The sequence below is a fragment of the Lontra canadensis genome, unplaced genomic scaffold (assembly GCF_010015895.1).
Source record: "Lontra canadensis isolate GAN:19392208 unplaced genomic scaffold, GSC_riverotter_1.0 scaffold79, whole genome shotgun sequence".
Taxonomy (NCBI): Eukaryota; Metazoa; Chordata; class Mammalia; order Carnivora; family Mustelidae; genus Lontra; species Lontra canadensis.
In genome coordinates this window covers 9407932-9435723 of record NW_022631073.1, presented here as the reverse complement: position 1 = coordinate 9435723, position 27792 = coordinate 9407932, and the positions used below count along the sequence as shown (strand labels likewise).

The following is a 27792-nucleotide window of genomic DNA, read 5'->3' as shown; positions in this document are numbered from 1 at the left end:
TCCACCCCATTCCCCAACTCAGCCACAAACGCGGGCACTTTCTCTCCAGAATGTGACCAGACCTCGAGATCCCTCAAGATCCAAGGATCCCCACCCATGGAAAGTCAGAATCGTCACTCAAGAAGAACCTCTCCAAAGACAAGTAACAGCAACACTGGAGAAGGTAACTTGGAGGACACCCAGGGAGAAGAGAGCCTAAAAATACAAACATCCTAAGAAGAACAAGCTCTTATTTCTCTTTAGCTATTACAGCTGCACAACAATGGGAGGTTATTTAAAAAAAAAAAAAAAAAAAAGAGAGAGAGAGAAAGAGAGAGAGAATCCAAAACCAAAAATCTCTCAGAAGTAAAAATATAATAGAGGAAATAAACAATTAAACAGCAAGGAAATTTTCCAAAAGATATAAAAAAGGGGATGGAAAACTGAAGAGAAAAAAAATAATTAGGGGCTCACTCTAAAAGTTCAATATCTCGGGCACCTGGGTGGCTCAGTCGGTTAAGCATCTGCCTTCTGCTCAGGTCAGGATCCCAGGATCCTGGGATTGAGTCTTGCATTGGGCTCCTCACTCAGCAAGGAGTCTGCTTCGCCCTCTGCCTGCTTCTCCCCCCTACTTGTATGCTCTCCCTGACAAGTAAATAAATAAAAATTGAATATCTGAATGAAGACATTATAAAAGAAGAGAAAAAAAAAAACGGTGGGGGGCGGGCGGGAAGAAGTTCAACAAAATAGTAAAAGAAAATTTCTGTGAAGTGAAGGATATGATAGGAGGGTAAGTAAGTAAGAAGGGCCCCTTAAATCTGTACGCAATGGATGCAAACAGACACATCATTAGATGTGAAATATCAGAACACTAGGGACAAAAAAACCTTCCAAAAAGAAAGAACATTTTGGACAAAGGAACAAGAATCAGAAGCAAAGCCTTCAAAATTCTAAAGCAAAATTATTTCCAATCTACACTTCTATGGCCTGGCCAAACTAGAAGTCTGAGTGGTGAATTAAAACATTTCAAACAGGGGCACCTGGGTGGCTCAGTTGGTTGAGCATCTGACTCTTGGTCTGGGTTCAGGTTATGATTTCAGGGTCATGAGATGGGGCCCTAAGTCGGGCTCTCTGTGCTGAGCATGGAGCCTACTTGGGATTCTCTCTCTCCCTCTCCCTCTGCCTCCACCCCCACTCCCCACTCCACCCCCAGCTCTTTCTCACTTAAAAAAGATTTTTTTCCAAACGTACAAAGTCTAAAAAAGGTACTTCTCATGTACTTTATCTCAAGAAAGCTATTGGAAGATGAGCGGCACTAAAACAAGGAAATAATCCAAGAGGTCAGAGGAGACAGAAAACATGAGATCCAAAGAGAATCCCCTAGATGGCAGTAAAAAGAGATCCTAGGGTGACAGTGATGCATCAGTTGGAAAGACAACCTGTCCAGATCATAGCAGGTCAGAAGACAGCACAAAGGTATCATCAAGAGGACACAAGTGATAGAGGACCGGAAGCATCTAAACATACCACAACTGTGGGAAGATTTTTAAAATCGACTGGTGATGGGTAGGTACACAGAAGACTATGCAAACAAAAAAAGACTATGGAAAGCAAAAACTTGTGAAGGAAAGAAAATGTAATCATAGTACACTGCATGGTTCGACCATACGGCACATTTACAGGCCGTAATACAGCAACTATACCATTCAATATTACGATCTTCTGAGCTGGGAAGTTAGCAATGAGGACAAAAAGGAGCTTGAATATGACAGGGGCAGGGAGGAAAAAAAATTAAATCTTTATCTTCCAAAGAGAGAAATTCAGAGATAATGAGAAAAAATAGAGTTGAATCCTTACCTTTTAAAAAGAGAAACCCAGAGATATGAGAAAAACCCAAAGGTAATGAGATAAGGTTTCTGTAATTATATAAGCACATCACTTAAAGGTAGAAAGAAGAAAAAAAAAAATCAGTTAAAAATTTGAGAGTACACTGGGAAACAGATAATAGGGAGGTTCAGGGGACTGCAATTTTGCAAAATAAGTTTATGGAATTGTTTGATTTTTAAATTACCAGCATATATAACTCTATATAAAAATAAAAACTAAAAAAAAAAAAAAAAAATTCATAGCCAAGGAAGCTCATCCTCACTTACACTCACATACAGCCCCTGACATCTAACAAGAAGCTATGCTGTAGGTTAGAATTGCCTTGCCTTCCCGTTAGGCCTCATTAGATCTACTGTCGTAAACAAAGTTAAAAAAAGAAAGAAAAAACAGAACAGTAAATGACTCCATAATATCAATACATACAATGAAGTTGTGTAAAGGATAGCAATTCAGGAAATGTTTGTGATTTCATGCAAAAAAAAAAAAAAAATCACGTTTTATAATTATTTTTGTTTTGCAATGTTAATTGAATTCCTTTTCATAAAAACAATACACCTGGAGCAGTGCTTTGCATTGAGACACACCCAATAAATTACAGAATCTTGGTCTTTTTCTTTAACCCACTGAAACAGACTTTTTTTTTTTTTAACCTTTTCTGATTAGAGATTCTCAGGGTTCTAGCAAATCAACTCCAGACTTATTTAAACAGAACCCTGGCCATAATCCAATAACAAATTGTTATTTGAAGGAAAAGGACTTCTGTCTTTGACGATGTCACTGCTTCATAAACATTAAAACTGCAAGAGGACATTTGGGGTGCCTGGGCGGCTCAGTGGGCTAAGCCTCTGCCTTTGGCTCAGGTCATTATCTCAGGGTCCTGGGATCGAGCCCCACATTGGCTCTCTGCTTGGCGGGGAGCCTGCTTCCCCCATCTCTCTCTGCCTACCTGTGATCTCTCTTTCTCTGTCAAATAAATAAATGAAATCTAAAAACAACAACAACAAAAACAAAACAAAAACCTGCAAGAGGACACCAGAGCTGTCCTGGGATAGTAAGTGAGATGACGTCAGTAAACCAGACACCCACCTTTTCTCTTTACTGCCCCAGTCCTATGACCAGTTAGATAAAAGAAAGGATTCTTAACCGGGAATTAGTGGAACTTTGTGAGCCCACTGGGAGCCCAAGATCATCCTAAAATTAGTATGCAAGATGTTATTATCTATTTTTATCTATACACCCCCTCCCTTTTGTTTGTTTTGCTGCAGAGAGGGTCTGTAACTTTTCATCCGATTGTCAAGTCTTTAATCCCAAAGCAAATTAAGAGCAACGAAGGGAAAGAGGTATGAGGACCAGCCAAAACGTGATGGATACAACCATGTTTGCTTTTTTATCTGGAGATTATTCACACTGAAACTGTAGACAATGCTTAACAATGCAACATCCTTTCCCTAGTTTGTACCAGAAGAAGAGGAAGGCAAGGAGCACAAGGGAGAAGAGGAAGATCTTTGTAACTTGAGAAGAATGGAAAATCCTTCCACGTCAGACTGGGGTCTGCTGGTTAAGCCATCACTTTGGAGGAAAAGAGACATTTTAGTTTAAGTTTTACAATGAAGAAACCTGGACTCTAAATGTGTGCAGCAGATTCAACGTCGGCCCCTCCCCCTCCTCTTCCGGCAGACCCCACAGCACTCCTGGAGTGTGACAGCTGCGTCCAGTCATACACCAGAATGTGGAAAGCCCCAAGCTAAGTTCTATAAAACACTTGATATCTAAAAGTAATTTGAGTATTTTCTAGTATTTTCTAATATTCTCACAATATGTCTGAAATCACTGACTAGATTGCTAAATAGTATACTTTTTCATATCCTATTTACACCCAAACTATTAAACAGTATTATTAAAAGCTACTGATGAAGTATAAATGTAGCATCAGTATGCAGAAAAGATACAACTTATTTGCTTTTCTTTATAAAGAGTCTAGCTGGAATGAAAATTAACATGTAAAAAAAGCAAGATGTCACTAAAGAATTATACATACTCTTCAAATTATATATAGATCCAGGGCACCTGGGTGGCTCAGTGCGTTAAAGCCTCTGCCTTCAGTTCAGATCATGATCCCAGGGTCCTGGGATTGAGTTCCGCATCGGGCTCTCTGCTCAGCAGGGAGACTGCTTCCTCCCCCCCCCAACCCCTGCCGCCTGCCTCTCTGCCTACTTGTGATCGCTGTCTGTCAAATAAATAAATAAAATCTTTAAAAAAAATTTATATATAGATCCTCTTTCTTACCTTATCGTGTACTGAGGACAACATGTTTGATTCATGACAGGCTTGTACACATATTTCCCACTTCTAAAATTAAAAAGTAGTTTTGTTAATGTCTTACACATTTCTCACTTGTACCAAAGAAGACTAGTATAGGAGCACAAAATTAATTTGAGTAAAAATCTAACCAATAACATAAAAACATTTAGATTTACTCTTCATAACCTAAATAATCTTGCAACATAGACATACCAAAGACAGAGTACAGCCTTTTCCTAAACCTTGATATATGGACTCCAAACTTCTTTACCTCAATTACCCTCTCAGCAGCACCTGCAATCCTTCCCTCAACCCACCATCAATCCTCTACCATAAAGGTAATCAAAGGAAAATCTACTCAAAGTAATAGATGACATCAAAGAATTACTGTGTAAAGTATGATAATGGTATCATAGATGCGTTAAAAAGGAAAAAAGAAACCTTTCATAGGAACATGTATTTATTACAGGTATACTAATAGGATACACAAAATTGCTTTAAATTATTTTGTGGGGGAGGAAGGAACATCTTAGTCAGTTCAAGCTGATGTAACAATATGCCACAGGCTGAGTGCTTATAAACAACATAAATGTATTCCTTGTAGTTTGGTTGGGAAGTTCAAGACCAAGGTGCTATCATATTCTATGTCTGGTAAAGATAAGCTTCCTGGTTCATATTTTTGTTGTAAGCTTACATGGCAGAAGAGGCAAGGGAGCTCTCTGGGTCTCTTTTACAAGGGCACTAATCCCATTTGCGAGGACTCCACCCTCTGACTTAATCACTTGGCCCACCTCCAAATACTATCAAATTGGGGGTTAGGACTGAGCCCATGTACTTGGAGAAGGTGGTGAGAATGACACTCACATTCACTCCACACAGGGAGCAAGGAGAATTGATGAAACAAGATTGGCAAAATGTCAACAACTGTTGAAGCCTGCGGATAGGACATGAGGTTCACTATACTGTACTCTCTACATTTATGTGTATTTGAAATTCTCCTAATAAACATCTTTAAAAGGAGAGAGGAAAGAATCACTACACAAAGAAATATAACAAAAAAATTTCTTAAACCTCTTTCCAAAAACAGGAAAACATTTTAAAGGCAAACAATATTTTGCAATTACAAGAAGAACCTGAGTAACAAGAGAAGTATCTTTGTATTAAAGAGCTTTACCTTCGCCATCCTCGATCTATAAGATCCTGATAATCCTGTACGGTCATGGAATGCGCCCACATGCCTGAAAAAGTAAGTGCCATGTGCCGTGTTAATTACAGCAAGTTCAACTTTTTAAAAATTTTTTAAATTCAAAATCTTTATTTCAAAATGTGAATACTGAAGCAAAAGAAAAAAATCTAGCTCACACTGGAGAAATGAAAGTCTGCACATACTTCATACTTAAGTTTGACATACAACACAAACGGAAAAGATATTTATCTTAATTTTATTCATTTATTTACTTATTTTTAAAGATTTTATTCATTAATTTGACACAGAGAGAGAAAGCAAGAGAGGAAACACAAGCAGGGGGAGTTGGGAGAGGGAGAGGCAGGCTTCCCCCGGACCCCTCCCCGAGCAGGGAGCCTGATGTGGGACTCAATCTCAGAACCCTGGGATTGTGACCTGAGATGAAGGCAGAGGCTTTAACCCACTGAGCCACCCAGTGGCTTTTATATTAAAAGATGAATTTTAAAATTTATCTTAATTTTAAAAATCAAACTTATCAAAGTGATTATATTTAATATAGGATTAGCCAATAGTCTCTATGACTTCATATATTTAAGGTCCTTACTGCAATCAGATTATATCACACTTTTAAACCATAATAACATCCCCAATAATTTAGTAAACTGGTCACTTCAGAAGAAGTGAAGAGGAAATGTTTTCTTAAGCATATAAATTTTCCTCATTTTTATGTTTTTAGCATAGCTTTGGATATTGAAAATAGAACAAAAATATAGAGCAAGATTCCTTTTAAATATAAAAACTGAAAGTAATTGAAATGCCCAGGAACAGAAAAATGATTACAGGGACTACGATATTATCCATATGATGGGATAATTATGCAACCATTAAAAAAATGAAGACAATGAGAAAACATTAAAAGATATATTTGAATTGATGTTAAAGGAAAAGTAAATTTTTCTCTTGTAAACAGCAAACTGCATCAGAGATATGTAGATAGAGGTAGGCTTGATAGTACAAAATATATTCAGAAACAGAAAGGAGCTTGGCAGGCGCTCACTGAGTTACTTTATGAGCCTCAAATTCATCATCTATAAAATAGGAATAATAAAACCTACCTACCTAATAGGTGGGTGCCCTACAGTAAAGATAATCAGAATTAAAACAAACATAATGGAAATTTACAGTTCTCTCTTTAGATGAAAAGGGTGAAAGCAGGTTTCTTCTACAGGACTTTAAACAAAGGACATCTATATTAATCAATTTCCTCTTACAAAATTACTGGGAAAATAATTAAGGATCTAAGAAAATATTCATTTTAGACACCTTTAATACAAAGTGCTTATCACACCATACTGTAGTCATAATACTAAAATTCTGAAAACAGGAGCAATCTCTAATACCCTAAGGCAACCACTGCCAGCTGGTGTGTTTCTCCTGGGTTTTTATCCTCCCAGAACTGTGATCATGTCACACACGTCATTTGCATCCTGTTTTTCTCCCTTTAACCCCACACTCTAAACATTTTTCTGCTTAGCTCATCTTCATAACCATCACTCCTAATAACTGCATTATATTAAGTTCTGCTCCCCCTTACCTACAAACATCTAACAAACAATTTCAGTTAATAAGTGGACATACTATACTCGTCCAAGTCATTCATATATATATATATATATATATATATATATATAATTTTTTTTTTTTTTTTAATGGAAACTACCTAAATTTGTATCTTCGTGGTTATCCCATTTTCCACAATGCTGGGCTATTCCTTAAAACAAAAATTTTTTTATCTGCCAATACGAGACAGGGCAGGAAATAAATACAATGTTTTGTTTACAAACAACAAGTCTTCCGAAAGACACTTGAACTGTGACGGGGTGGGGGGGGGGGACAAAACAACGAGTAAGCTGGCTTTGTTGTCGTTCTGGAGGTGGGTGGAGGAACGACAGGCATAGGAGCACCTGGTAAAATTTTCAGACACCTTAATACAAATAGGCTCCCTCGCAGCAGCGCCTTGGTGGGTCACCAGCATCTTGCACACGCTTCCAGACATTTTATCCCGATGCCCATGCCCACGTATGCACACACACACCTCTTCCTGCACAAACAGCCCACCCAACACGCCGCATTCTGCAATGAAAATCGGGGATGATCCCACTTCGGCATCAGCACTTGGGGGTCCGCCCCAGCGGAACTGACCGCACTGTCGTGCTCCCTGGCACGGCATGCTGTCACACATTTAACCGTCTCCTAAGGACTGAAGACGGACACCTGTTTCCACACTTTGGGCCACGGCGAGACAATCATCATCTAGCCCGTCCGAGCACCTGCGTGAAGGATAAGCACCTAGAGGCTTCCCTGATGAATCAGAGCTGAAGTTCATTTTTAATTGGCAGCCACGGCCCAAACCTGCGAGCCGCGTTCCGTACACCCGCCCAGGACGGGATCCGGCCGGAGGATCCGCGCGTCCCTCGAGCCGGTCGGCCCGGGTCAGGGCGCCGCGACCCCGGAGGACGCCCGCCGGCCGCGGAGCCCCGAGGCCCCGGCGCCCTCCGCCGCCCGCCGGCACTCTCACCATTGGAGCGACTGCCCGACTCATTCTTGCAATAGCCGCAGCGGTAGGAGTCCTCGCCCTCGAAATACTCCACGATGCTGGGCGAAAGAGCGGCCCAGGAAGCCATGGCCCCGGCCCTCCAAACGCGACGCGACCCAGCCCAGCCCCGCTGCCGCCGCCGCCGCCGCCACCCCACAATGCTCCGCGCCGCCCGGGAGTCCCCGAGGCGCGCGCGAAGCTGCTCGGGCGCCCGCAGGCCGGGTTCGCCAGGAGTCCCGCACGTTGACGCCGCCCGCGCCATCTTGACCGAGGGCAGCCTTCCGCTATTTCCGTTCCTTCTCTAACCCGGACCGCCATCTTCGGTGAGGGTGAAGAGGAGAGAGGGCTGTGAAGGGAAATAGTCTGAGAAAAAACATCTGGGAGAGGGGAATGTGAGTTTGGGGAGCCGGCCCTGTGCGCTCCCAGGCGAGGGGCAGGCGAGGGGCTGGCGCGGGGCTCGGCGGGCGGTGCTAGAGTCGGACGTCGGCGGCCGCGCCAGCCCTGCCCCTTGGGACACTCACCGCAGGACACCTTGCCCTCCTCGGAGCCGCAGTAGCCGCAGTGGTAGCTGGCCTTGAGCCCTTTGTATTCCACCACCGAGGCCATGGCCGCCTCCAGGGTCCGCCAGGGCCGGCCACGCCTCTCCGCGCCCTGGGGCCGACCTCGGCTGAGCGCGGGGGCCCGCGGCGGGGAGGGGAGGAGAACTGAAGCCTGGCGGGTGCGTCCCAGCTCCCGTACCGGAGCTTCTACGCCTCCTCGGGGCTCCGGTCTCTGCGGGTGCCGGGGCTTGCGGAGACTTTAGCGAGAGTGGTATTCGTGCCCCCCGGGCCCCGAATTAGGGCCAACCCTTTGCATAATTCCTCGTCAAGCAGTCGCCAAGCATCACTCATCGTCAGCGCCGTTTTACAGATGAGGAAACTGAGGCACGGAGGTTGTGAGTCAGTCATTTCCCGCAGGGCTCAGTATAAAAGTTACTATCTCGGGCGGTCCCTGACAACCATGTGGGGGGCCAGCTCGGGTTTCTTCCAAACCAGCACGTCCACTCTTACGTGCCATGTGCAGGTACACGTGCAGGTGTTCTGTGAGTGGCCGGCATAGATGAATTGAACACTTGATGGTTTTAAAGCAAACAACTTTTGGAGCCAGTAGCCGCCTTCTGACGCTATAAGCCTATTGCCGCCACATCTTACGGCTTTAAAGAGAAGATCTCGATTTTTTAATGTTCCAATATTTGTAAATGTTATTTTTTTTTAAATTGTAATGCAAGCAAAACAAAACATTTATGTAGGTTGAATTCAGCCTGTGGACTTCCCTATTTTAAAAAGGTATTTATTTGACAGAGAGAGATCACAAGTAGGCAGAGAAAGGAGGAAGCAGGCTCCCTGCTGAGAAGAGAGCTGGATGTGGGGCTCCATCCCAGGACCCTGGGATCATGACCTGAGCTGAAGGCAGAGGCTTTAACCCACTGAGCCACCCAGGCACCCCTTAAAGATGTTTTTTGTTTTTTTTTTTTTTTTAAGGAAGTAATAGTCTGGAGCAAAGTATAAAAATGAGTACTGCCAACAAGGTAATATTCCTTAATCTTAGTGCATAGGTAATTTAAGGTTGTCTTTATATTTTTTGTCAACAAGCTGATTATCTTTTTGTAGTGTTTTGAAAAATGAAATCACGAACCTTGGAGAAACAAGTAAACTTTGAGGTCAGTTTTATCATTCTTGACTGCAAGGTGCACTATGTTGGATATATGCGTTCTTAAGTTGAAGGGATTTCTTGGTAGCTGCATGACCTGTTATATTACTAAGGATCACTTGTGCCTCACACAACGGGAAGAACCTCAGGGACAGCTGTAGCATGTAGGAGGCTCTCAGGGCCCCTCTCGGTTTCTCCAGTACCTCCTGAAACTTGAAGTTTGGGTACATATCAGTACCCATTAAGACAGACTTCATTCATTTTGTCCATTATGGCAGATTTGAGTATTCCTGGTCCTTTTCCAGGCAGACTCTTGTTCTGGAAGAAAGTAAAGGCTTGTGGAATAAACAAAGACAGCAGATGCCATCCTCAGAAAGTAGGAAGCCAGGAGGCTTTTTGTTTTTTCTTAGTGTAGTCCTTTACCAATTCACTTATGTCCCGTTGTCCCAACCTTATCCCAAGCCTTAGACCAACCTCTGCCAGGGAATGCCAATCGAGAGCTATAAGCCAATGCCCTAGGCATACGTGTTAACTCATTTAATCCTTACAGTAACTTCACAACATAGGAAATGAAGACTAGAGAGGCTAAATAACCTGATCAAGACCACACAGCTAGTAAGAGACATAAGACAGTTGTGTGTGGAGGTCAGGAAGAGATCAAAGATAGAGGCAGGTCACTCCAGGTTGGCAGGTGGCAGGTTTTTTGTTTGTTTTTAAGATTTATTTATTTTAGAGAGAGTGCGCATGTTGTGAACACAAGTGGGAAAGGGGAAGGGGCAGAGGGAGAGAATATCCAAGCAGATTCCCACTGAGTGTGGAGCCCAATGTGGGGCTCCGTCTCATAAGCCATAAAATCAGCACCCGAGCCAAAGCCAAGAGTACGATGCTTAACCAACTGAGCCAGCCAGGTACCGCCACAGGTGGAAGTCAGTAAGCAAAGGGAACTTGCGAATGAGGCTTGCACTGGGCAGCAGCAAGATGAATGGATCCCCACACCACCACACTAACCATGGCTATTGAGCACTTAAATCTTAAAAGTTTGTATAGAGGGACTCCTGGGTGGCTCAGTTGTTCGGGTGTCTGCTTTTGGCTCAGGTCATGATGCTGGGGTCCTGGGATGGAGCCCTGCATCAGGCTCCCTGCTCAGTGGGGAGCCTACTTCTCCCACTCCTTCCTGTTCCTGTTCTCTCTCACTATGTCTGTCTCCCTCTCTCTCAAATAAATCTTTTAAAAAAAAGTTTGCATAGAGAGAGGCCTTAACTGGGTTCAGTCATGTGCCCTGTGCAGGTGTTCTCACCATCACATCATTATCTCAAAGCAATATCCTTGCAGCAACCTCTGGGAGAGCAAAAAGCAAGTGGGACCCACATTCTAAGGACAGGGGAGGAGGCAAGGAACCTCTGATCACCTGGGTCCAGCTCATTTATGGGTTAACTGATGGTCATGTCTTTTCAATGACCTTCCACAAGAGAGGTGGAAAAATAAAGGTGATAAAAATAAAATTATGAAAAAGAGATCAACAAGGACTATAGGGCAGTGGTTTCTAGATGTCTTTATTTTGCTGAAAGTTAGAGACAAGTTTTCATCTTGCAGGCCTAAATGAGAAAAATAAAGCAAAGCTTTAGTTCCCTCTTTTGCAGACAGACATGGGAAAAGGACATTATTAGAATGTTCTTTTATAGAAAGAACAAGAACCATATGATACTCTCAATAGATGCTGAAAAAGCATTTGACAATGCATCCTTTCTTGATCAAAACTATTCAAAGTGTAGGGATAGAGGGTACATACCTCAATATCATCAAAGCCATCTATGAAAAACCCACAGCGAATATCATTCTCAATGGGGAAAAACAGAGCTTCTCCGCTAAGATCAGGAACACAGCAGGGATGTCCATTATCACCACTCCTATTCAACATAGTACTAGAAGTCCTAGCCTCAACAATCAGACAACGAAAAGAAATTAAAGGTGTTAGTATCGGCAAAGAAGAAGTCAAACTCTCACTCTTTGCAGATGTTATGATACCTTATCTGGAAAACCCAAAAAACTCCACTCCAAAACTGCTGGAACTCATACAGGAATTCCGTAAAGTGTCAGGTTATAAAATCAATGCACAGAAATCAGTTGCATTTCTATATACCCAACAGCAAGACAAAAGAAACAGAAATTAAGGAGTCAGTCCCACTTATAATTGCACCCAAAACCATAAGATACCTAGGAATAAACCTAACCAAAGAGGCAAAGAATCTGTACTCAGAAACTATAAAGTACTCATGAAAGAATTTGAGGAAGACAAAAATGGAAAAACGTTCCATGCTCCTGGATTCGAAGAGCAAATATTGTGAAAATATCTATGCTACCTAAAGCAATTTACACATTTAACACAGTCCCTATTAAAATACCATCAATTTTTTCAAAGAAATGGAACAAATAATCCTATAATTTATGTGGAACCAGAAAAGACCTTGAATAGACAGAGGAATGTCGAAAAAGATAGTCAAAGCTGATGGCAATACACAATTCCAGACTTCAAGCTCTATTACAAAGCTGTCATCATCAAGACAGTATGGTCCTGGCACAAAAACAGACACACAGATCAATGGAACAGAATAGAGCGCCCAGAAATAGACCCTCAACTCTATGGTCAACTAATCTTCGACAAAGCAGGAAAGAATGTCCAATGGAAAAAAGACAGCCTCTTCAACAAATGGTGTTGGGAAAATTGGACAGCCACATGCAGAAAAATGAAACTGGACCATTTCCTTACACCACACACAAAAATAGACTCAAAATGGATGAACAACCTCAATGTGAGACAGGAATCCATCGAAATCCTTGAGGAGAACACAGGCAGCAACCTCTTCGACCTCAGCCACAGCAACTGCTTCCAGTTTCTGCTTTCCAGAAACATCACCAAAGGCAAGGGAAGCTAGGGCAAAAATGAACTATTGGGACTTCATCAAGATCAAAAGCTTTTGCACAGCAAAATAAACAGGCAACAAAACCAAAAGATAACCGACAGAATGGGAGAAGATACTCGCAAATGACATATCAGATAAAGGTCTAGTATCCAAAATCTATAAGGAACTTATCAGATTCAACACCCAAAGAACAAATAATCCAATCAAGAAATGGGCAGAGGACATGAACAGACATTTCTGCAGAGAAGACATCCAGATGGCCAACAGACACATGAAAAAGTGCTCTATATCACTCGGCATCAGGGAAATGCAAATCAAAACCACAATGAGATCCCACCTCACACTAGTCAGAATGGCTAACATTAACAAGTCAGGAAATGACCGATGTTGGTGAGGATGCGGAGAAAGGGGAAGCTTCCTACACTGTTGGTGGGAATGCAAGCTGGTGCAGCCACTCTGGAAAACAGTATGGAGGTTCCTCAAAAAGTTGAAAATAGAGCTACCCTATGACCCAGCAATCACACTACTGGGTATTTACCCTAAAGATACAAACGTAGTGATCCGAAGGGGCATGTGTATCGAATGTTTATAGAGCAATATCCACAACAGCCAAACTATGGAAAGAACCTAGATATCCATCAACAGTTGAATGGATAAAGAAGATGTGGTCTATATATACAATGGAATACTATGCAGTCATCAAAATAAATTAAATCTAGGAAGGAGGTGTGTCATGAACAGAGACAGGGAGGTGGATAGGAACACCAGGGGTTTCAGGTGCTGGTGATGGTAGAGTCCTAGAAGATGCTTTCCTTGTGGGCCATTCACTGCCAAGAGGCTCTTGGAGGACTTCTCTCTCCACCATGTAAATATGCACTCTCCAACTTAGTAGTGCAAAAATTAACAACAACCTCATTTAGAATGGGGGTGGGGCAGCTCTCAAGCCCTACTACTTAACATTAATTGCAGACCCAATAGGAAGAAACATCTTGCAGGGTGGATACACTTTACTATCCAGGAGGACAAAGAAAGTTCCTCCTCTTCCCCTGGCAACAACCCAACCAATGAAAAACGACTCTACTTCAAAATTCCAATGGACTTTTTATTTCCACCCTCCTAACTTCCTCCTATCCTCTATAAAAGAGTGTTCCTCTCCTTTGTTTTCTGGACCAGGCTGTGGTTTTGCTGTGACTTGGCTTATCCCAGATTGTAGTTCTCTGCTATCCTCAAATAAACCCATTTTTGCTAGGAAAATAACTACCAGTTTTATTTTTTAACAGTAGCCACTAGCCACTTGTGGGTATTGAGCACCTAAAATGTGGCTAGTGCAGCAGGAGTACTGAGCTTCTTATTTTACTTTATTTAAATTTATTTGAATTTTTAAATTATAGCAGTGTAAACCACCTGGCAGGATAAATTCAAAAAATCTACATGTAAGCATTATCATATTCAAAATGCTCACAATCAAAGATAAGCAAAACTCTTGAAAAAGCAGAGGAAAGAAAACCCTTGCTAATAGAGGAGCAGGAATAAGAATTACATTGGACATTTCCTTGGAAAATATGCAAGCAAGAAGAGAAGGAAGTGAAATATTTTAAGTGTTGCGGGGGGTGGGGGGAAATCCCACTAACCTACAATTCCGTACCCAGTGAAATTATCCTGCAAAAATGAAAGAAGTATAGCCATACCTCGGAGATATTGTGGTTCAGTTGCAGACCACTGCAGTAAAGCAAATATAGTGATAAAGCAAATCAACTGGATGTTTTTGGTTCTCCAATGTGCATAAAAGTAAATGTGCAAATGGCATTATATCTTTTTAAAAAGTACATTCATTAATTTAAAATGCTTTGTCACTGAAAAATGTTAACCACTATCTGAACTCTCAGCCCATCATCACTGATGACAGATCACTATAACAAATATAACAAAAAATTTTAAAACATCACAAGAATTACCAAAAGGTGACACAGAGACATGAAGTGAGCAAATACTGTTGGAAAAATATTGCCAAGAAACTTGCTCAGTGCAGGGTTGCCACAAACTTTCAATTTATAAAAAACAATATCTGCAAAGCAAAGTGAGGTGAAGTACAATGAAACAAGGTATTCATGTAAAGACTTTCTCAGCAAACAAAAATGGAGGGAATTTGTCGCCAGTAGACCTGATTTGCAAGAAATGTTAAATTCTTCAGAAAGAAGGAAAATAATATAGGTCAGAAATTAATCCACATAAAGAAAGGAAAAGCATTATTAGAGAAGGGATAAATGGAGATAATATCAAATTTTTCATTTTTAAAAATGTAATTGCTCTAACAGATAACATGTGGTTCAAAGTAATAATGGCAATTTGCATAGGGCAATTTTATAAGTTTATGGGTAAGTGAATAAAGTGGGGCATTACATGATGATAAGTGGTCAGTTCTCCAAGAAAACAACAATTTTAAATGTATATGCATCTAGCTACAGAGTGGCAAAATATGTGAGGTGAAAACTGAGAACTGCAAGGAGAAATAGATGAATCCACTATGATATTTAGAGATTCCTATACCCGTATATTGGTAGTTGACAGATCCAACAGGCAGAAAATTTGTAAGGACGTGATTGAACCCAGCAACACCATCAATCAGCTGGTTCTAACTGACGTCTTTAGGACACTTAATCCAATAGTGTCAGAATACACACTCTTCTCAAGCTCACATGGGACATTTACCAAAATAGACCACTTTCTGTGCCATAAAAAAACAAGTTTAAAAGAATAGAAACCATGGAAAGTATGCATACCAAAATGGAATTAAACTAGATATCAGCAACAGAAAGGTGGTAGGAGAAATCCAAAATAATCAGAGATTAAATAACACACTTCTAAATGCTTTGATCAAAGCAGTTCAGAAATATTTTGAACTAAAGGAAAATACAGCTGACCTTTGAACAATACTGGGGTTGGGGTGCCAGCCCCCCCAACACAGTCAAAAATCCACATATAAATATTGACTCCCCCAAAACAATTACTAATACCCTACTGTTGACAAGAAGCCTTATCAATAACACAGTCTTAATATATATATTTTGTGTTATAAGTATTTTATACTATATTCTTATGGTAATCTAGAGAAAGATGTTATTAAGAAAGTTACAAGGAAGAGAAAATATATTTACAGTGCATATTTCTCAAAATCCACAAATAAGTGGACTTCTGCATAAGCATTCAGCGGTCAACTATACAACTTACCCAATTTGTGAGTTGCAGCAAAAGCAGTGCTTAGAGGATATTTATAGCATTGAAAGTATATATTAGAAAAAAGATCTAAAATCAATAATCTAAGCTTCTACCTCAGGATACTAGAAGAAGAACAGCAAATCAAATCCAAAATAAGCAAGGGGCACCTGAGTGGCTGTCAGTTAAGCATCTGCCTTCAGCTCAGGTCATGATCCCAGAGTTCTGGGATCGAGTCCCGCATCGGGCTCCCGGCTCTGTGGGAAGACTGCTTCTCCCTCTGCCTCTGCCTCTCTCTCTGCCTCTGATAAATAAAATATTTTTTAAAAAGAAAACAACAAAAATTAAAACTAAATGAAACAATACAAGAAATCAATAGAGAAATTCAACAAAACCAAGTTAATTCTTTGAAAAGATCGGTAAGATTGATAAACTTCCAGTGAAGCAAATTAAAACAAAATGAGAAGACAAATTGCCACAGTCAGAAATGAAAGAAAGACCATGGACATTAAAAGTATAACAAATGAATATTACGAGCAACTCTACATCCATACATATGATAACCTACAGGAAATGAATTCATTCTTTGAAAGATACAATCTACCAAAACTCATACAAGAAGTACATAACATGATTACACCTATATGTAAAGAAATGGAATTAATAATCAATAACCTTTGAAAACAGCCCTGGGGCCAGATGGGTTCATTGGTGAATTCTACCAAACATTTAAGGAAGAAATCATACCAACTCTCTGTAGTCTCTTCCAGAAAATAGAAGCAAAGGGAATTTTCTAATCCATTCTTTTATTTTTTTTTATTTAAAGATTTTTATTTATTTATTTGACAGATCACAAGTAGTCAGAGAGTCAGGCAGAGAGAGAGAGGAGGAAGCAGGCTCCCTGCTGAGCAGAGAGCCCGATGCGGGGCTCGATCCCAGGACCCTGAGACCATGACCTGAGCCGAAGGCAGAGGCCTTAACCCACTGAGCCACCCAGGCGCCCCTTTCTAACCCATTCTATGAGGCCAACGTTACCTAATACCAAAACCAAAGACATTACAAGAAAACCACAGACCAGTATCTCTAATAAACGTAGATGTGAAAATCCTAAAAAAGTGTATTAATAAATGGAACTCAACTATATATAAAAGGAATTATATACTATTATACCTTTCAAAACAATGCAATCCATGTCATCGATGCCCTAAAGAAGAAAAATCATATGATCATATTAGTAGATACAGAAAAAGTGTTTGACAAAGTCCAACACGTACTCATGATAAAAGCTCTCAGAAAACTAGGAATAAAGAGGAACTTCCTCAATTTGAGTGAAGAACATCTACAAAAAAACTCACTATTATGAAAAACTAGTTGCTTTCTCAATTAGATCACGAACAAGGCAAGGATGTCCCCCTCTCACCACAGCTATTCAACATCATGCTGGAAGTCCCCTCTAATGCAATAAACAAGAAAAGGAATAAAAGATTTATAGTTTGGGAAGAAAAGAATAAAACTATTTTTATCCACAGATGACATGATTGTCCAAATGGAAAATTCCAAAGAATCAACAACAATAAAAATCTGGAACTAATAACGAATAATAGCAAAGTTGCAGGATACAAGCTTTATATAGCAAGAACTAATCTCTTTCCTATATATCAGAAATGAACAATCGAAATTTGAAAATTAAAAACACAATACCATTTATATTAGTGTAACCACCCCTCCGAACAATGTACTGCTTAAAATATGACCTATGAGAAATTATATTAGTTACCAAGCATGCTTAGATGTAGCCTTAAGAAAAACATGTATTGGCAATAGGCCTCTGGGGGAGAGGACGATACACATCCTTGAAGTCAAGCAGCTGGGAATGCTCGGCCCACTCAGGGCGGAAGGCCACCTGCTTCATTTTTCCATTCTCTCTCCTTACCCGGAGAGCACCAGCAGTCAGGCAATCCTTTCATGTGGGCTTGCTCACTATAGGTCATGTACTACGTACCCAGACATGTTTTGCCTTTTTTCTTCCATATCTACAAGATTCATGGTCAATGTGTAATCTACAACCCCTTTCTTGCTGGTCGTTAGGCACTTTCTAATAAATATGAGACTGAGGAGTTGTTTGGGGAGAGTCTTTCCTACTGTCATCCCCTGCTCCCTTTCTCTTGCAGCTGACTTGTTTGTGCCTCATTCTTCTCCCGTGCACCGTCAGGAGGCGGCATATTAGCACCAGAAAGAAAATGAAATACTTAGGTATAAATCTAACAAAATATGTATAAGATCTATAAAAGGAAAACAAAAAGACCTCAGATGGAACAAATCAAAGGTCTAAATATATGGAGATGACCCATGTTCATTGACAGGAATATGTATACTTATAAGATGTCATTTTGTCCCAACTGGATCTTTAGATTCAATGTAATCCCAATAAAAGTCCCAGGAAGTTATTTTGTACATACCGACCAACTGACTCCAAAATTCATATGAAGAGGCAAAAGACTCAGAATAACCAAAACAATGTCAGAGGAGAAAACAAGACCAGAGGACGGACTCTACCAGAATTGAAGACTTTTGCAAAGCTACAGTAATCAAAGACAGTGTGGGATTGGCGAAAGGACAGACAAATGGATCAACAGAACAGGACAGAGAGCCAGAAATAGACCCACACACATATAGCTAACTGATCTTTGACAAGGGAGCAAAGACAAGTCAATGAAGAAAGGATAGTCTTTTCAACAATGGTGTTGAAACTGGGCATCCACATGGAAAAAACAAATAAATCTAGACACAGACCTTATACTTTTAATAAAAATTAACTCAAAACGGATCATAAGCCTAAACGTAAAGCACAAAACAAACCCCTAGAAGATAACATAGGAGAAAATCTAGGTGACTTTGGTTTTAGCGATGGCTTTTTCGATAGAATGCTCAAACATGGCCCATGAAAGAAAAAATTAAGTTGTACTTTATTAAAATTAAAAACTTCTGCTTGGCAAAAGACACTGCAAAAGAATGAAAAAACAAGCCATAGACCAGGAGAAAGTCTTAGCAAAACACATTCCTGCTAAAGGACTGGTATCTAAAACATACACATACAAAAAAAAATCTTAAAATTCTCAGCAAGAAAATAACCCAATTAAAAATGGGCAAAAGATATGAACAGATACCAACCAAAGATAAATAGATAGCAAATAAGGTTATAATAAGAAGCTCAGCATCATATGTTATTAGCAAATTGCAAATTAAAATAACAAACTAGCATTCACACCTCCTCCAGGGGCTAAAATTCACAACACCGACAACACTACTAGACCAACAGGAACTCTCATTCATTGCTGGTGGGGAGGCACAATGCACAGCTACTTTGCAAGATACTTTGGCAGTTCCTTATAATAGTAGACATACTCTTAACCATATGATCCAATAGTCCTCAGTATATAATCCAATAATCAAAAGCTTATATCCACACAAAAACCTGCACACAAATGTTAATAGTAGCTTTATTTATAATTTTCAAAACTGGAAGCCAGCAAGATGTCCTTCACTAGGTGAATGGATAAAACAACGATGGAATGTTGTTCAGCCATAAGAAGAAATGAACTATGTATGAAGCCATGAAAAGACATGTAGAAACATGAAAAGCATATTATTTAGTGAAACAACCCAATCTGAAAAAGCCTTTTCAGCATGAAAAAAATCACACTGTATGATGCCAACTATATGACATTCTGGAAATGGCAAAACTATGAGACAGTAAAAAGATCAGTGGTTGCTGGGGCTTAGGATGTGGGGTGGGGGAGTGACAAAGAGTTGGAACATGGGATTTTTAGGGCAGTAATAAGATTCTGTATGATGCAGTAACGATGGACACCTGTCACTGTACATTTGTTAAAACCCATGGAATGTACCAGACAAAGAGTAAAACTCAGTGTAAGCTATGGACTTTAGTTAATAATAATGTGGCAATATTGATTTGTCAGTGGCAACAAGTATACCATACTAATACAAGATACAAATAATAGGAGGAACTTAGAGGGAGAGAGATTACTTTTTAATTAGTATTCCTGTAAATCTATAGGTGCTCTTAAAAATTAGGTTTATTTAAAAAAATTAAATTTATTAATGAAAACAGAACATCAGTGTAAAAAATTGAAATTGATTCCACGTTGAGATGACAATATTTTGGATATATCACGGGTTAAAATATGTCACTAAAATTAATCTCACCTGTTTCTGTTTACTTTTTTTTAACATAGCTCCCAGAAAAAGTTAAATTATATCTGAGTTACATTCTATATTCATTGAACAATGCTGGTCCAGAACCAGGTTCTCACAGCACCAATGGATGAACCCAGTTTTCCACTTAATCTCTGCTTCTAGGCTCTATGGTTTCAGGATCTTTTCTCTCATGCCAGTTCTTTTTAATAATTTTCGTATTAACATTTCATAGTTCTCCGTTTGTTTGGGGAAGTCATCATAATTCCTCTACATCATATTCTGGCTCCAGTCTTTGCTCCCCACATGGGGTACCCTGCCTGTGAAACTTCCTCTGGCAACCACTGACAGAGTCACCTCTTGCTTCTTTGGTCTCAGGAGCATCTCCCACGTTTCTGCCACTCTACTCAGAATGTGGTCCCAGCAAGTCCTCCATGTTTAGTCCCACCTCATGCTGATGACTCCTGCCCTTTGTTTTCACTCCATACTTGTGCAATGCCTTTGTATGGCTACCTCATATATGTGCACTTTTGTCAATTTCTTGCCTCCCTCACTGCGTTGTGAGCTCCAGAAAAGTGGTCTGTGTTTCCACCCCTCCCGTTTCCCAAGGTCAGATAGGATAGCATGTGTAACATTACAAGCTTGGCTTTTAGACATCCATGTTCAAGTTCCAGTTTGGCAACTGCGTGGCCTTGAACAAATCATGTAACTCTCTTAGCCATGTTTCCTCCCATGGAAAATGGGCAGAAGAATAAGAACATTACCGAATAGGATGGTTGGAGTGTCAGTGTTTTATGTTCAGATACAATCAGAGGCACTTTTAGTTTCTAAGTCTGTTTTCAAACTCCTGCAAAATGGGGCCAGCGGACAGCATGTGGTTTCCAAAGCCAGCAGTAAGTCTCTGACGGTACTCTGGTTTGTTTTAAGTTCCATGTCATGAGAAGTGGTTAATGACACTTTCAGCTCAGGAACCTCTATCCTGTCCTTCCCCAGTGATGATTTCTCATGGTTACTCAAACACATTTCATGACTTTTGACAAACGATGAGAATTTAGGTATATGATAAAATATTTGTTAGCAAAGTGTTCTTTTTATATTTCTCACAGAAAGACACAGTTCAGGCCACCTTTTGTTTATGTTAGGGCAAAGTCTAGTCTTGCCAATAGTTTGTTTCAACCTGATTTGCTATCGAAAAGCTTATTTATCTCCCTGACTTAAAGTCTTCATCCCTTGTTTGTCTTATCAGGAAAAAGGAACAATTCAAAGCATGATACTTAAATGAAAAAAGTACTGTTAGGTCCACATGATGGTCTCTTTTATTTTAATTAAGCTGATTCCTTACTTATAAAGAGGCTCATATTAGGAATTGCATATTTTTCTTTGTCAAAAAGGAGGCTAGGGACACTTGAGTGGCTCAGTTGGTTAAGCATCTGCCTGACTCTTGATTTTGGCTCAGGTCATGATCTCAGGGTTGTGAGATTGAGCCCTGTTTTTGGCTCCATGCTGGGCGTAAAGTCTGCTTAAATTTCTCTCTCTCCCTCTGCACCCCACACCCGGACCCTGCTCATGCTCACTCTCTCGCAAAAAAAAAAAAAAAAAAAAAAAAAAAAAAAGGCTAAATTCAGTTTTCAGGAGGGTAAAATAAGAGATTTCTTTTTGGCATTTTTTTTTAAAGAAGATTTTATTTATTTATTTGAGAGAGAGCACACAAGCAGGAGGAATAGCAGAAGAAGAAAGAGAAGCAGGCTTCACACTAAGCAGGGAGCCCAGTGCAGGGCTCAATCACAAGACCCCAGGATCACGACCTGAGCTGAAGGTAGACACTTAACTGACTGAGCCACCCAGTCACCCCTTCCTTTTAGCACTTTACACAGTGCCTGCCTCATAGTCCATGACTACTAGGAACCTGGGGTAGTATGATGCTGTCATGCCACACGCAAATACAAATTTTGGCTGAATTAATAGCAAGTAAGTTTGATATTTGAGTAACATGACATTTTATCAATGTTAAATGGTATCTTGTGAATACTAAAATGTAGGTTGTAATGTAATTCAAGGTTTTGGTATGAAAACAGAAATCACTGTCATGACAATGTTTGAAATTCTTTTGATTTTTGATAAAATACCCGTATTTACTTCATAACTGTTTCATGTCTTCTTTTCTAAATGAGTTCAGGGCTGTGGTGTCAAACACATCTCTGCATACAGCATATTTGGGGAGGGATAGATTTTATTCTTAATAAGTATGAAGCCAGGTTCTAATTAATCACTGTATTTTCTCCTTTCACATTGTAAGAAGTAGAGACATTTCAAGAAGTAAAAATGGGACTGGGGTGCTGGGGTGGCTCAGTCCTTGGATGTCTGCCTTCGGCTGGGGCCCTGATCCCAGGGCTCTGGGATGGAGCCTGGCATGGGGGTTTCAGCACAATGGGAAGCCTGCTTCTCCCTCACCCACTCCCCCTGCTTGTGTTCACTTGTGCTCCCTCTCTCGCTCCCTCTCTCTCTGTCAAATAAATAAAATCTTTTAAAGAAAAAAGGGAAAAGCAATGAGGACTTTATTTGGACATCCACAGCTCAAATATATGGTGACAAATGTCTTGAATATGCAGAATTATTTCATTAATGTGTATTTTGACACTGGAGTACCGTCTGCTTCCTCGTCCCTGAGTAATGACCAGTTAGGAACATAATTAAACACGTGGCTGAAAGTAGGCTGAAGGGGTCGGAGCTCAATACCTCCACAGCAGCAGCACTCAGCTAAGTGATGGTGAGAACACGGGACCAGGCCACGGGCACGCTCACCCACCCTCTGCCACGGGGACTGTGCATGCAGGGCCCGCCCCTCCCCCCAGGCCCTCCATAGATTGTATTTCTGCGGAAGATACATAATATATATCTACCCCCGAAAAAAAAAAATCCGAAAATGACAAAGACGCTCCCACTGCCGTGGAAGACGCTTTCTCCTGCTGCACCAGAGGGGCTGTGCTGTGACACTCGGCCCCCGGGACCTGCTGTCCGCGGCCACTCAGCGCGGCTCACACCGGTGCGTTCCGCGCCGGCCCCACGATGTCTTCACTCCCACCTCACAGTAGTGTCAATCTGGGACGGTGATGACACACACAAAAGCTTGTGACTGTCTGTGGTTGCCCTAGAAATCAAGCCGAGGCCCGCGGAAGGCTCAGTCGGAGAACCGAGCCTTTGCAGGAGCGAGAACCAGACGGAGCCCCGCGCGGGGAAAGCCGACGCCGTGACGCAGAGAGCGAGGGGGCAAGCGTGTCATCCTCCAAGCTGGCGACCGACGGGGCACCGGCAGAAGAAAAGGACGCGGAAGAGCCGCAGCACGATGCTCCTCGAGGGGTGGCCTCGGGCGCGGGGCTGGGAGGGCGCGGGGGGGCGCCGGGCGGGGACGGTGACCGACTGGCGGGCCGGACCCCACCCTCACGGGGCCCCCTGGTGACAGACTCCGAGTGGCTGGATCTGAGTGCGGAAGAACAGTGGGTATTACGTCCTTCCGTTCTGGGTTACAGGCCGGAGAACGTTCGTTTATCCCCGCAGCAGCGAAGCGCGGGGACGAGTCGCGCAGGCGCACTCCTGCCCCCGAAGCGGCGGGTCCCGGGCCTCTCCCGCCCCCGCGGCCCTCGCAGGGAGGCCTGATGAGTGCCCCGGGGCCGGCTCGGGGGCCCGGTGGAAGGACCCACTTAAGGCCCCAGCGCGTCTCCCAGCGTATAGTAAGCTCGGTAAACGCTGTCATGGAGATAATGCGAGAACCTCATCGAAAAGAAAACATGAAAGCAGGAGGAGGAATCTGTTTAAGAAATTAGCTCTCCTTACACGGTCATTATAATTGTGTTTTTTAACCAGTGGATAATATAAAATCCTCTTTCACTGCAGAGAGAAGTCAGAGAGGGGCGCCTGGGTGGCCAGTCAGTTAAGTGGCTGCCTTCGGCTCAGGTTATGATCCTGGGGTCCCAGGATTGAATCCGCGTCGGCGGGGGGGGGGGGGGGGGGGGGGGGTCCCTGCTCAGCAGGGAGTCTGCTTCTCCCTTGGCGCCTCACCCTGCTCTCGTGCTCTGTCTCACTCTCTCAAATAAATAAAATCTTAAAAAAAAAAAATAAGTCAAGAGAAACAGAATATTTACAACCTAGGTTGTTAAACACAGAACCTATTTACTAACTAAACCCGTTAAGAAATAAGAGTTCTCCGGGATACCTAAATGTGACAGCAAATTCCTCGGCTGTATTTTTCTGCATTAAATTAAAACAAACAAACAAACAAAAAACTTTCCTGCCATCAAATTGTTTTATTGGCTATCTAAAATATAAACGTTTGACAAGAATTATGAAATATTACAGTTGGCTGTTGTTAGAAATTAATGATATCTTATACTATTTATAATTTTATGCATAACTGAATTTAAAAGGGGCTTACCAGCTTTGAGAACTTATTCTCTCATCAAAGGTATGGTTCTTTGTTCTACCAACAATTATACAAACTGGTTTGTGGAATTTGAATCAGTAACTTAGCCTCCACTCTCCAGTGTCAAAAGTATTTGTTAGTCTCAACCTCAAACTCAATATGATTCTTTGTTCATACTTTTATCAGAGAGCAGTCTTTCCTTGTTTCAAGGAAAGCTACAAGTTAACCATAGTCCTGCCATCGGCACAGAGAAATGCCTCTTGCTATTAAAAAGCATATGACAAGCGGGTGAACAGTGAGTCCCAAATCAACTCCCTCCCTCATTTCACATGAGGGCCATGTTTCCTGAAACCTTTCTCCAAATCCTAGTGCAATTTCTCTCTTTAATCTTCCAGATTGGCCTGGGCCAAAAACACTCAGGACCCTCGGATTGCAGTGGGTTCCCAGTCCCCACTAGAAAAGAAGATTAAGGTGAGGAAATACATTTATCGTGAACTTTGGAGCCAGTAATACCATCATAAAAAGTTTATCTCCAAGGTAGGAAGGGCCTGAGTGTTTCAAGCCGGAGTGGTTTGTCTGTTAGGCTTGGCTCCAGCTGGACAACACTGGATAAGACAAACATCGATTGTATCCCCACAGGGCTGGGGCAGGTGAGGGACACGGACACTAAACAAATTATGATAAGGGTCATGAAAGATGGGAATTTTTTTTTTTTGCATGAATACATGGAAGGTCTGAGGAAGTAACATTTAAGCTAAAACCTAAAGATTATGTACATAAGTACTGTAGAGTTGCTGTGTTGTGTGTTTGGGAGTATATGAAGAAAAAACATGTGAAAATACTCAGATGGCAAAGAGAATATGGTTTTCGAGGAACAGAAGAGTTGGGGTAACCACAGCAGAGTGGGCAAGCAGTCCAGCTGAGAGGTAGTCAGAGGCCAAATTATGAAAGCCATACTGGGATTTGGGATTTTCTCCTAAAAGCAACAGGACACTATTCTAAGGTTTCAATGTAGGGAAGGGACATGCTCAGGTTTCTGTGATACAAAGACCGCCAGTTGCTGTGTCCATGGTCTGATGGGACTGGGAGGCAGAGAGAGAGAGAAGCGTGAATTCAGGGAAGCTAGTTAGGCTGCTACCCTAGGGTGGGGGCATTTTGAAGTTAGTAGGGACAGGACTGAGAAGGGGGAAAGAGAAGGAAACACTTCGGAAGAAGAGCCAAGTGATGTTAAGTAGATCGCGTCTAGGGGTGAAGTTGAGAGGTGAGTACTGGGCAGTCTCGTGTGTCTCAATGGTCTCACTCATCTCTCCTTGCCCCCTCTAGAGCAGTCCCTGACACACGGTAGGTCACCTGTTGAGTGATTGAGACTGTCCATGCCCAAGAAAGTCTAAATGAGACTATGGTCATCTTTAGTGACAATTTCTGTTGTATTTTCTTACATTACATTCAAAAGACAGAACCAGCAAAGTAGGTGGAAGGGCGTGGCCATAGAATGAAGGGCTATTCGGTCACCTGGGGGTATTCGGCTACTGGCTGTGTTGCAGTCTAGGGTGATCCAAGATAGCCTAGGTCACATGCCCTTGGCCACAGTCTGGAAGCCAGAGGGGTAAAGTACTCAACTCTGTAAAATGCTGCTGACGTCAAGTATGACAGGGACAGAGACAGGACCACTGAATTTGTTGCTGTGGAGCTGCCTCACAACCTAGACGAGAGCAGTCTCGGGGCAGTTGGGGCCTGGAAACCCACCCGAGGAAGACCAAGGGGGAAGCGGGAGGTGGGAGTGGAGAGGGTTTCTAGGTGTCTGCTTCATGGCACATGGTGGAATTTTGATGAAGCAGGAAAGAGAATTTGGTAATTGCAAATTGAAGTTCCTGAAGCTTCACAAGGACAGGTGGGAGAACTGGTCTTTGATAGAGAAAGGGGCAACGTTTCCATTGTAAAGACAGAGTCCAGGATCGATGCAAGGTGGTGGTTTTGGCAACAGAAAGAAGAGGGCGTTCCTGACTGTGTGCTTCTGCTTTCTCAAGGAAGCCTAAGGTGAACTCATGAAGGGGACCCTGGGGAGGGGAGTGTGAGAGGTTTGGAGAGAAAGCCAGGGAACATGGCTAGGAGACCCCTGACCAGGGACATGGTGTCAGAGTGCCAGACACTCTGTGATCTATGTCATGGCCTGTAACGAAGGACGTCCAACTTAAAAACCTTCTAATCCTTCCTTCTGACAAGAGTTTAGGTGGTGTCCATTCTTCAAAAGTGAGGAAATTGTTGCTCCGAAAGTCTCAGCAGGAGAATGAAACCCTTCATCAGCTCAAAGCCATGTCTTTTGACTTCCAGTTTGCCAAAGCGGAGGAGTACTACTATCGACGGCATCAGGCAACGATGCTGGGAGAAGCATGGAGATACACGATGGCTCCAAGGTGGGAAATTAAAATACAGAGACAGAGACCACAAAGTGACAAAACAGGAGATACTAAAAAATGGGACTATTTAGTGTCTGAGAGGGAGCTGGACCACATAGAGAAGCACATCTACCGAGCCGAACAAGCCAGAGGCCTCCGAGACCACAAGTACCGGCTCCTCCCTCAAAGGGTTCCAAGTGAAACGGTCATCCCCAAAATACTAAGCCCAGGGAAGGAGGAGAAGACTGCAGCTGTCCAGAAAACCCATAAAACGAAGACCAAAAAGCACAGGGCGGCCTGGGCAAAGGAACAGATCAAGGGACATCAGGATCGAATGATTCGGGGGCGAGAGCTCACAGAGCAGAGAAGCGAGAGACTCCGTGCCTGGAGGGTCTCTGCTCCCGCTCCTCCCCTCCACAGGCCTGCAACACACAAGGAGGAAGAGAAAGAATTCGAACGCATCACAGCCTACCCGATTGCCCAGCCTTACCAGGAAGCGCTCATAGAAGTGACCATCCTCACGGAAAAGTCCAGAAAAGAGGAAAACGTAAAGAAGCCACTCCGACGAGAGCTCTTGAGTATGCCACCGTTTTTGAGAAGTCAACTAGAAAAAAAGGAAGTTTAAGTTATTTTATGGATGATTCTATTTCTTTCGCAGGCTGGCATCCTTTGACAACTGTCAGCGCAGTAAAATCCCATAACCCCCGAACTGTGTTTCTGAGTCTGTTTGCATCAAACTTGGGGCGGGGGGAGTTAAACCAAGTGTTTGTTTCACCTCTCTGCATGATTATCCCGAAACTTAGTGACTTAAAACGACCACTATTTTGTTGTATCTCCCAATTCCGTAAGAGGAATTCAGACAGAGCTCAGCTGGGCGATTTTTCTTCCCTGTCCTACACTGCCAGAGCTGCTTGGGGATGATCAGGTGACAGCTGGACAAGAGGGTACAGGCCTCGTGCCCTTGGGGTGGCCTAGAAGGCTGGGTTTAGCTG

The 27792-nt window shown here is 42.1% G+C and overlaps 2 protein-coding genes across 7 annotated transcripts in view; one reads left to right on the top strand and one right to left on the bottom strand.

Moving 5' to 3' along the window:
* ATE1 (arginyltransferase 1) overlaps positions 1 to 8619 on the bottom strand; it is a 157055-nt gene extending 148436 nt beyond the window's left edge. For 4 of the 6 annotated variants that reach the window (XM_032882164.1, XM_032882165.1, XM_032882163.1 and 1 more), the window contains exons 1-3: positions 7932 to 8068; positions 5342 to 5405; positions 4153 to 4215 (exon numbers count right to left, since the gene is read on the bottom strand). In XM_032882164.1, coding sequence (XP_032738055.1) covers positions 4153 to 4215; positions 5342 to 5405; positions 7932 to 8037 — 233 coding nt within the window. In that variant the 5' untranslated portion in view covers positions 8038 to 8068. Of the gene's footprint in view, positions 1 to 4152; positions 4216 to 5341; positions 5406 to 7931; positions 8069 to 8470 lie in introns of those variants that run through there. The other 2 variants (XM_032882168.1, XM_032882169.1) reach the window with 2 other exon arrangements.
* LOC116881990 lies at positions 7982 to 27509 on the top strand. The gene is given in 4 exon segments (XM_032882171.1): positions 7982 to 8230; positions 8232 to 8272; positions 24800 to 24875; positions 26736 to 27509. Coding segments are annotated over 4 exon segments (1032 nt in total). The 5' UTR covers positions 7982 to 8005; the 3' UTR covers positions 27426 to 27509.
* The last annotated feature ends 283 nt before the right edge of the window (positions 27510 to 27792 follow it).